The 10,954-nt window shown below is 52.2% G+C and overlaps 1 protein-coding gene across 1 annotated transcript; it reads left to right on the plus strand.

The window, feature by feature from the left end:
* The first annotated feature begins 5,663 nt into the window (after nucleotides 1-5,663).
* Nucleotides 5,664-9,122, plus strand: SH3BGRL3 (SH3 domain binding glutamate rich protein like 3). The gene is made up of 3 exons (XM_074934705.1): nucleotides 5,664-5,822; nucleotides 7,756-7,923; nucleotides 8,679-9,122. The coding sequence occupies exons 1-3, from the start codon at nucleotides 5,775-5,777 to the stop codon at nucleotides 8,742-8,744; spliced, it is 282 nt and encodes a 93-aa protein (XP_074790806.1). The 5' UTR covers nucleotides 5,664-5,774; the 3' UTR covers nucleotides 8,745-9,122.
* The last annotated feature ends 1,832 nt before the right edge of the window (nucleotides 9,123-10,954 follow it).

A 10,954-nucleotide genomic window follows, 5' to 3' on the forward strand; every position in this document is an offset into this window, starting at 1 on the left:
CCAAAATAACCATGTAGTGTGGTTTGTCTCATTGCTTACGCAGGACGTGTTTAAATAGTTGACTTCTGCCTGGTGTTTCCTTGTACAGTTAAGCACAGGTATATTTATATGAATATTTGTCTTACGCAGTTTATTGTACTGAGTATTTTGATTATAAAATAAAGCTGCTTTGTTCCTGTTGAGCAGAGCAATTCGGTGTACGGCTTTCCTTCTCAAAGGTGTGGCAGAGGGAGGTGGGATTTGATAGTATTTCGTAAGACTCTGCATTGTTCCTAATTCGGTTTGACAAAGCACAAGCGTAAACCACTTCCTTCCCGGCTATACACTGTGACTTTGGAATCAAGCCCCATAGTCTGCTTCATCAGGGTGTCACTCCACTTGCAACTAGAGTTTCTCTACTGAAATCAGTGGGAGTTTCATTGCCATGCAGGGATGAATCAAGCCCTAGGATTCTTCACTGCACACATGTTGCAGAAGACTTTAAAAAAAAAAAAAGGTTCCTACTCTGTTTGTACAGGGAAGTACAAGCTGACCACGAAGCCTTTAAGATCCAAATAGCAGCTCAGACTGGGCACAGAACTGTGCCTTCCTTTTCATCACGTGTTTCCAGGAGGGCAGAGTTTGATGGCAACTGCGAGTATTTTTCCTTAAAAGTACTGCAGCGCTTGCTACCTCCTTTCTGGGACATTCTGAGCTAGGTAATGGCATCCCCTGAGTGCTCAGATGTGCGTGCCAATAGCTTTGCTGTAAGGTGATAGCGCAGGGGCGGGCAACCGTTTTGGCCCAAGGGCCGCATCGGGTTTCAGAAATTGTATGGAGGGCCGGTTAGGGGAGGCTGTGCCTCCCCAAACAGCCAGGAGTAGCCCAGCCCCTACCCTCTATCTCAGCCCTGCTTCTCGCCCCATCCGTCCCCCCTGCTCACTGTCCCCAACCGCCTGCAGAACTCCCGCCCCTGACTGCCCCCTGCTGCCCCATCCAAACCCTCCTCTCCTTCCTGACTGCCCCCTTGCCCCTATTCAACCCCCCTGTTCCCTGCCCTCTGACTGCCCTGCCCTCTATTCAAGCCCCTGGCCTCTTACCATGCTGCCTGGAGCATCGGTGGCTGGCGGCGCTACAGCCGTGCCGCCCGGCTGGAGCCAGCACCAGGTCAGGCCGGGCTCTGCAGCAGCAGTGCCCCAGGAGCTCGCAGCCCCCCTGCCCAGAGCATTGCACCGGTGGCCGGGGAGGGGGAACAGCAGGGGAGGGGCCAGGGCCTAGCCTCCCAGACCAGGAGCTCAGGGGCTGGGAGGAGGGTCCCGCAGGCCATAATTTGCCCACTTCTGTGATAGCAGGATGCCCGCTACCTTCATGTAGGGCAAGGCATGAGGCCAGAATGCTGTACGCCTTAAAGGGAGCCTGGTTGAGTGATTACAACAGAAAGCTGAAGCTGGGGGCCTCTGCCTCCCACGGGCTAGGCTAAGCAGTGTTGCTCTCAAGGATACTTTCCCTTGACAAGCATTGGAAATGGTGGATAGCAGAGGAGGTTATAGGGATTTGGGGAGGGTGGGCGCTAACTGAGCAAGTGCTCTGTGCTGAAGGCACAAGTTGGTGCCTTCTTCCAGGTTCCCTGTGGCTCCCCGTTCCCTATTCGAACGCTAAAATTACTTCAGAGTGAGATGAAATGTCAAAAAATGGAATAAATTAATCTTGCCATGTGATTACAAATTTAAATTAGTAACTACTTAATCAAGGAACTGGGTTTTGACTGGTGATATGTGACCAAATAGGTCTCAGATCACCCAGTGCCCCATCCCTGCAATGGCCAGACTCCTGACAGAGCTAGGACATGCCACTTCCTGACCCGAAGCTTCCTTTTTGCGCAATACACTGTCACACCTCACCCCGCGTCCACAGTGGGCTTGATTCTCTGATAAGGAGCTGGGTTGTGACTGGCTGTAGCTGACAATGTCTCAGTTCGCCCCCAAATGACACATCCCTGGGGCAGTTGTTTTGAGATGAAGAGATGCCACTCCCAGAGGTGTGAGCCTCTATTTCTGGTCTGACCTATATTACCCCCATTTTTATTTTGTTTTCCTTGGTAGTAAACATACAATATGCATGTAAAAATCAAATTGTTGCAAATCCAGCTGCAGTGTTTCCACAGGAATTATGGGATAGCTACACAGGAAGAAATCTGTCGGAACTTTGCTGCGGCCTTAGATGAATTAAGAACAGGAAAAAAGGGCTAAATGTGTTTTCGATATAAAAATGTGTTATGAGTCGAGTTGTGTCCTTTACTCGCTGCACAACAAAAACGATGATGAAGGGCACAGTTGGCTCTGAAATAATCCATGTCTGGTGGCGGGATGCAAACATATAAGGCCTAGTTCTGCTGCTCTGAGTGGTTTCTGATGGCTTTGCAGAAAACCGTGTGCACCACTAGAGTGCTTACTAACCATTTGAAGGAATAGTACAACGCTACACTTCCAGGCCACTGCAGTGCTTAGTGAAGATACTACCTACAGTGGGGTAGCTGCTGCCTCTCAGGGAGGTGGACTACTTATGTTGGCAGGAGAAGCCCTTCCGTTGACCTGGCTCTGTCTACACGCGGTTAGATCAGTTTAACGACATTACCTAGGGAGGTGGTGGAATCTCCATCCTTAGAGGTTTTTAAGACCTGGTTTGACAAAGCCCTGGCTGGGATGATTTAGTTGGAGTTGGTCCTGCTTTGAGCAGAAGGTTGGACTAGATACCTCCTGAGGTCCTTTCCAACCCTGATATTCAATGATTCTGTGCTCAGTCACATGGATTTTCCACACCCTTGAGAACAGTTATGGCGCCCTAAGTTTGTAGCATAGACCAAGCCTACGTTAAACTAGCTGGTGTCTTTAGTGCTGCTGGGATACTCATGTAACAGCAGTGTGGCTTTGGGCACTTCAGCGGAATCTGGAGAATTCTACCTGTGGCTACAATATCTCCCCCTCCGGTCTTCTTTTAATTCCAAACTTTCATCACCGAAGGCCAGCTCTCACTTTGACCAAGCTTATGGAAGCCTATCAAATGGTTCCCAGGGTTGTATGGTATCCCAACAGCCTTGTACCTAGAACGACAACACGTTTGCTTTAATAAACTCTTCTGTTTACGCGAATAATTTTGATGACTTCTATTGAACTAATCGATATTTGAAACATTTTAAATATTAATGCTATACTCAAGTTACATGGAAAAGTACTATAGAGAGGGCAGCTTTTCTGGGGTAGGGGCATTTCATTGTTGTCTGAATAGTCCGTGAATGGTATTTGAAAAGACGCAGATCGCTACTTTGAGGTGCATCCACCAAAATGCATCTTGTTTTCTTCCAAATTACTTGTTGTGCACAGAAATCTCTGATGGAAATAGCCGAGGGTCAAATTTTTGAATCTTTCAGTGCTCGGACTTAGCTACACGTGTGCTGAGGAAGAGTCCCCGTGAATGAAACAACGGGCATTCAGTTGATGTGATCCTTTGCCCTTGTTCGCTTTGACTCTGAACTTGTAAGAGAAGTTGCCATTATAACAAAAATATTAATTGAGCGATTGTTGCTCACGGGTGACCCCTAGATTTAAGCAGCCGTAAGGATTTGTATTGCTTTTGCACAGAAAGGAAGTTTCTTCATGGATTTCTGCATAGACATGCTGCATATTTTGGTGCGGTCTCTCTCCCCACAAGGAGGTTTTTATGGTCTGTAATCTTGATGGAAGCAACTACTGCACCAAATTCCCATGGGGAGGGGGAAATCTTGATAAAGGTGTATGTGTAGAAGAGCTAGTAAAGGGGTTTCACAGATTCAGAGGGAACCACTGGATCACGTAGCCTGACTTCCTCTATACCACTATAGAATTTCATCCAGTTACCTGGGTGCTGAGCCCAATAATAACTTGTTTGACTAAAACACATCTAGAATGGCATCCACTCTTGATTTGAAGACAGTACAAGGAGCAGCATCCGCCACTTCCCTTGGGAGTTTGTGCCAATGGTTAATCAACTTCACTGTTAAAACATTAGGCACTTTTTACAAAATTTGAATTCCAGCCATTGGTTCTTGGTCTGCCTTTCTCAACTAGCTTAAAGAGCCCTTTAATGCCCACTAGTTTCTCCCCTTGAAGGTATCTGCACACCCTAGTCAAGTCCCATCTCGGCGTTCTTTTTGATAAGCTAAACAGCTTGAGCTCTTCACGGGGAAGGCATTTTTGTCAGCCTTTGACTCATTTTTGGAGCTCTTCTCTGTGCCCTCTCCAATGTTTCAACATCCTTTTTAAAACCTAGACACCAGAACTAGATGCAGAATCCACCTTACCAGGGCCTTAAACAGAGGCAAAATCACCTCCCTGCTCCTATTCATTTTTCTTGTTTATACCCCCTAGGATTACGTTAGCTCTTGTTGCCGCAGGATCGTCCTGGGAGCTCGGGTTCAGAGGCTTGTCCGCTTCATTAATGACTTGGCTAATGGAGTGGAGAGCACATACATAAAATTTGCAGATGAGGCCAAACTGGGAGGTGTTGCAAGTACTTTTGGAGGACATTCAAAATGACCTTGACAGATTGGAGAATTGGTCTGGATTTCACAAGATAAAATTCAGTAAAGACAAGCGCAAAGTATGTTACTTACAAAGGAAAAACCAAATGCACAACTAGAAAACGGGGAGTTTTCTAGCTAGCTGGTGCTAGCGCAGAAAAGGATCTGGGATTACAGTGGATCACAAATTATTATGAGCCAACAAGGTGATACAGTTACAAAAAAGGCAAATAGCGTTCTGGGGTGTATTAACAGGAGTGTTGCATGTCAGCCATAGGAGGTAATTATCGCTCGCCACGGGGCATGGATGAGGCCTTGTCTAGCGTACTGTGTCCAGTTCAGGGTGCTGCACTTTAAGAAAGCTAGGGACAAATGGGAGAGAGTCCAGAGGAGAGTAACAAACATGATAAAAGGTTCAGTAAACCTGATCTACGAGGACAGGTTAAAAAAAACTGGGCAGGGACCTGCTACATCTTCAGATACATTAAGGGCTGTTAGAAAGAGGATGGTGAGCACAAGGATGAGAAGTAACCAGCTCCATCTACAGCAAGGGAGCTTGCGGTTAAATATTAGAAAATACTTTCGAAAGGCGAGTTAAGTACTGGACTAGGTTACCAGGAGGTTGTGGAATCTCTGCCAGTGGAGGTTTTAAAGAACAGGTTAGACCAAGACCTGTCTGGGATGGTCTAGGTAGGCTTGCTCCTGTCTCAGCAGGGGGGAGATGGATTAGATGACCCCTCAAGTCCATGCCAGACCCTCCTTTCTGTGAGTCTTCAGAAAGGGGATGGTCACAGGGACGCGGCACCCGGGGGGAACTAGGGCTTATTTTGCCATGTCCACACTCAGAACCCCACTCACAAGGAGTGAGTCCTTTAGACGTGGACCCCAGTCGGTCCCATTCAGTGGATGACACCCCTGGGTGTAAACATTTTCACCCGACACGGATCCCCGCCTAAAGGATTTTGGCTCGGGACGCTGCAACTGGGCGCCGCGCACACGGAACCCACACCAGCCTCGGGGGGCGCGGGCCTCTGCCCACCCCGGCCAGGCCCCGCAGGGCCCCTCCGCTGGATCCTGTACCGGGGCGGGGGCCGGCCGCCTGCCCGCGGCAGCGGCTCGCCCGGGGGCGGGGAAAAGCCGCCGCCCGCCCCATCGGCGCCCCGCAGTCACACGCTGGGCGGAGGCAGCTTCCAGCGGCGGAGCGGAGACGCGGGGAGGGAGCGGCCGCGCGTCCGGCACCATGTCCGGCCTTCGAGTCTACAGCACCTCGGTGACCGGCTCCAGGGAGGTGAGCGGGGCCCGGGGCCGGCGGCGCCGCCTCCCCACGGGCTGCCCGGCCCCTCGGCTCGACGGGCTCGCGGGGCGGGGCGGGCTGCGGCACCTTCCCCTTCCCCGGCCACGGTCCTGCTTTTGTTCCGGGGAACGGGACCGCTCTCCTCCCGCCCCCCCATCATAGACCCCCAACTCCGCACCCCCCCATTGTACATCCTAGCGCCCCCCCGCTGTGATATCTGCACCCCCATCATAGACCCCAACTCCGCGCCCCCATTGTACACCCTAGTGCCCCCCCACTGTGATATCTGCACCCCCATCATAGACCCCAACTCTGCACCCCCCCTTGTAAACCCTAGCGCCCCCCCGCTGTGATATCTGCACCCCCATCATAGACCCCAACTCCGTGCCCCCCATTGTACACCCTAGTGCCCCCCCACTGTGATATCTGCACTCCATCATAGACCCCAACTCTGCACCCCCCATTGTAAACCCAACCCCCCCATCCTGCTGTGATATCTGCACCTTACATCATAGACCCCAACTCTGCACCCCCATTGTACACCCTAATGCCCCCCCACTGTGATATCTGCACCCCCCATCATAGACTCCCAACTCCGCACCCCCCATTGTACACCCTAGCACCCCCCCGCTATGATACCTGCACCCCCCATCATAGACTCCCAACTCTGCACCCCCCCATTGTACACCCTAGCGCCCCCCCACTATGATACCTGCACCCCCCATCATAGACTCCCAACTCTGCACCCCCCCATTGTAAACTCAACCCCCACACACCCCACTGGGATATCTGCATCCCCCATCATACACCCCAACTCTACACCCCCCCATTGCAACCCCCCCATCCTGCTGTGATGTCTGCATCCCCCGTCATACACCCTAACTCCGCACCTCCCCCATTGTAAACCGAAACCCCCTCCCCACATCCCACTGTAATTGCCACACCCACCCATCGTACAGCCTAACTCCCCCCCATAATACACCCCAACTCTGCACGTCCCCCATTGTACACCGTAATCCCCCCCATCCCACTGTAATGGCTGCACCCCCCCATCGTACATCCTAACTGCACACCCCTCCCACCCTAACCCCCCCATCCCCCTGTGATATCTGCATCCCCCATAATACAATCCCAACTCTGCACCCTCCCATTGTACACCCTAACCCCCTTCCCACATTCTGCTGTGATTGCCACACCCCTCATCCTAATTCCCTGTGGGGCTGGGTCCATCTCCCAGATCCTGCCATGGTCCCTGCATCTGTCCCAGATCCTGCTGTGATCACTGTACTTCTCTATTATACACCCTAATCCCCCCTTTCCTCCCACATCCTGCTATGATCACTGCACCCCCCATTATACACCCAACCTTCCCATGGGGCCATGTCCATCTCCTGGATCCTGCTGTAAACGCTGCACCCCACCTCACCCCATTATACACCCTATGGGGCTGGGTCCCTCCCCCATATTCTGCTGTGGTTCCCCATGGGGCTGAGTCCTTTTACCTGATCCAGCTGTGATCTCTGCAACCCCATTATATGCACTAATTCCCCCTGGGGCTGGGTCCTTCTCCCAGACACAGCTGTGCTTCTCTCCTCCCAAATCCATGCACTAATTTGCCCTGGGCCAGGTGTCTCTCCAGCTGGGATTCATTCATTCCCCTCCCTGCCCCTCTCAATAGGGCTCTGTCTTCACCATCCCTGTCCAGCAGTGACTGACTTCTCCCCTACATGCCCTATTTCCTGTGGGACTTGGTCCATATCCGGCTGTGACTCGTGATTCCTGTCCCGAGTCACTGTTCTGCACACACCTGGTTTGTGTATGTGCTTCTGGAAACTTAAAACTCTTCGAACCTTTAGCCTGACAGTGGCCGAGTCCTAAATTCAGCCACAGGGGAAAGTGTAACCTGCCTTCTCAATCTGTGTTTCAGATCAAGTCCCAGCAGAGTGAAGTGACCAGGATCCTGGATGGGAAAAATATCAAGTATGAACTGGTGGATATCTCCCAGGATAATGCCCTGCGGGAGGAAATGAGGACCAGGTCAGGCAATCCTAAAGCCATTCCACCCCAGATATTCAACGGAGACCATTACTGTGGGGTAAGGCTCAGAATCCAGGTGGCTGGGCTCTCGGGACCTCAGAACCCAGGGGTTTGGTATTGACCTTGATCTCCCAGCCCGGGTGTGCAAATGACGAAGGGCATTTGAAAGGCTTTCTCTGGGGAGAGGTGTCTGGACATGGCGCTACAGGCCCTTGTCCTTTAAGCTTAAAGGGCACATGGAGCAGGAGAGAAGGCTAACACGCAAACGGCATTGTGCGGCTGTCCTAAGGGGATCTGGCGTTAGGTGGGAGAATCCCCTTCCTTAGAAGTTTTTAAGGTCAGGCTTGACAAAGCCCTGGCTGGGATGATTTAGTTGGGGATCGGTCCTGCTTTGAGCAGGGGGTTGGACTAGATGACCTCCTGAGGTCCCTTCCAACCCTGATATTCTATGATTCTATGATTGCTGAACCTTACCACTGCATTGTGGAAGCCTTCTGCGTCCTGCCCTGTCGTCGCACCTTTGGCTGCAGTTGTCCGTTCTGAAAACTGCCAATGCATTTGCGATTGCGCAACAAATCCTATAGGAGTTTGTGAGGTGAAGCTGGTTCCGCTGGGTACTGAGTGGAAGCCACTATATTTGCTTGCCCTGAACCTGACGGGAAAGGCCACTGAGCTGTGACTTTCTCCCTCCCAGCACTTGTTCTGTTTGTGCACCTGGCTGCTGTGGAGCAGGGGTCCCCGCCTGAGCTGTGTGCCCCTGGTTTTGTTTCCGTCCCTGTTCTGAGCTAGTTTTGTTGCATTTTCTACCTGCAGGACTATGAGTTGTTTGTGGAGGCCGTGGAACAGAACACCCTGCAGGAGTTCCTGAAGTTAGCCTGAGCATTCCTTTCCCACCCTGGACTTTAACTCTGCATTCCCCACCAACTGCCTCTCTGATCACCTTAACTCCTAGGCCCTCAGTGCCATCCCGGCATCATGATCTATCTCCTGCCGCAGGGAACCCCATGACCAAAACCTCTCCCCTTTGCAGCTGCCTGCTTCCTCCCTCACCCCGATATTGTCTGACAGGGGTCCAACGCAGCTCTGATATCACTGCACATTCCTTCCAACCCAGCCGGGCCGTGCTCACAATGCAGCTGCCAGTGCCTCTGTAGAAAGGAAGTCACCTGAAGTAAGGCCGTTGGAAAGCCTAGCTATTCCTGCGCCCCTCTCCTCTGAATGAATCTTGTGCTTTAGAAGGGAAGGGTGTGGCGTTAGGGCGAAAGAGGAAGCACACATCACCAGCTGCGGGGCTGTGTAAACACAGCAGCTTGTGCTTTCTTCCTCATTCTGAGCGTAGAAATGCTGGCGGCTGAGGGCGGTTTGCTGTTTAAACTCAGTGCAGAAGCATTGCACAAGGATAGGGTTTGAATTCCCTCATCAGCCAGAGGGAGGGAGGATGAAACAAATAAAACGACTTCAGTAGAGTGCAGAGCTCTCTTGAAGAGGCTCTGAGGGGGTGGGTGGTGAGGGCAGATCTGCTATTAGGGGACCCATACAGTTCCATTAGCACATTCCTGTACTGATGTGATGTGAAAGCTCCCTTTAGGAGCCCATAGGGCTCAGGGGCTGTTCCAGAATGTCTGACGCTCCAGCCTTCCTGTCTTTCCTTTTTGAGCTGCCTTTCTGCAACCTGGACCAAGTGCATTTTGTTTTCCTGCCAAAAAGCATCTTTCTAACCACTGTTGTCTTCTGAGATGCTATTAAATGCTATTAAGCCTTTCTTGCTGGCTTTGGTGTGATTTTTTTAAATTGGTTTCTGTATTTTGATGCTAGATTGGGCATCATCCTACTTACCAATTCTGAGTGACTTCCCAGCTCAGAGGAGCTTAGTCAGTTATGCTCATTGCTATGGCCTGGCACAAAGATCTTGACTCTAGAATGCCAGCTTAAAGAACTTACATGAATGCCTTTACAAATCTGGAGTCTATTCCAGAATTGTTCCCAGTCCCCCTCTAAACACTAGTGAAATGTACATGGCATGGAGGGTGGCAAGCTGCTAGTGAAGAGAACACTTGTCCAAGTAGACGAGCAAAGACCTTAAAAGGGGATCCTTCCTATCTATGCAGCGGGGAGAAGACCTGTTTCCATCCACTCACCGAACTTCCTGTAGGTCAGGACCATGCAAGAAATCAGCGGGTGAGCTGGGGTGAGTGCATCTGAGAGGAGGGGTTTTGATGCAGGATTCTCTGGCGCCATCCTTTTACCTTTCTAATGCATTGTTGTCTGACCAAGGCTTGGCACAGAGGTGGGCAAACTATGGCCACATCCAGCCTGTGGGACCGTCCTGCCCGGCCCTGAGGCTAGCCCCTGGCCCCTCCCCTGCTGTTCCCCCTCCCCCACAGCCTCAGCTCACTGCGCCACCGGCGCAATGCTCTGGCAGTGAGCTCTTGCCAGGCAGTGCAGCTGCAGAGCCGCGGTCTGACCTGAGGCTCTGTGCTGCATGGTGGCATGACTGGCTCCAGCCAGGCGGCACGGCTGCCTGTCCTGGTGCTCTGGGTGGCACAGCTGTAGCGCCACCAGCCACTGGTGCTCCAGCCAGTGCAGTAATGGGGCAGGGGAGTTCGGGGTGGGGGTGTGAATAAGGGTCAGGGCGGGGAACAGGGGGGTTGAATGGGACAGCAGAGGGCAGTCAGGAGCAGGGGTGGTTGGATGGGACAGGGGTCTGGGGTGGGGGGCAGTCAGGAATGAGAGAAGGGGTTGGATGGGGTGGTGGGGGGCAGTCAGGGGTGGGGGTCTGGGGAAAGTCAGGGGATAGGGAGGGGTGGATGGGGCAGGGGTCCTGGGGGGGCTGTCAGGGGACGGGGGGGTTGGATGGGGGCAGGGGCAGGGGCTGGGCCACGCCTGGCTGTTTGGGAAGGCACAGCCTCCCCTAACTGGCTTTCCATACAACTTTGGAAACCCGATGTGGCCCTCAGGTCAAAACGTTTGCTCGCCCCAGCTTAGCACTTCCCTAAACACTCAAGTGAAAGTTGACGGATGAGAAACTGCGGCTAAAGAATTGCACAGCTTAAAAGTGTTTGAACACAGGAGAGTGCTCGGGAGAGCCT

This window comes from Natator depressus, chromosome 19 (assembly GCF_965152275.1).
Source record: "Natator depressus isolate rNatDep1 chromosome 19, rNatDep2.hap1, whole genome shotgun sequence".
Classification (NCBI taxonomy): domain Eukaryota; kingdom Metazoa; phylum Chordata; order Testudines; family Cheloniidae; genus Natator; species Natator depressus.

Bases quoted from the DNA above. Each gene is read 5' to 3' on its own strand.
- SH3BGRL3 (XM_074934705.1), top strand. From the start codon at position 5,775: ATGTCCGGCCTTCGAGTCTACAGCACCTCGGTGACCGGCTCCAGGGAG. The intron at 5,823-7,755 runs GTGAGCGGGGCC...TCTGTGTTTCAG, and splicing joins CGGTGACCGGCTCCAGGGAG to ATCAAGTCCCAGCAGAGTGA. The intron at 7,924-8,678 runs GTAAGGCTCAGA...TTCTACCTGCAG, and splicing joins ACGGAGACCATTACTGTGGG to GACTATGAGTTGTTTGTGGA.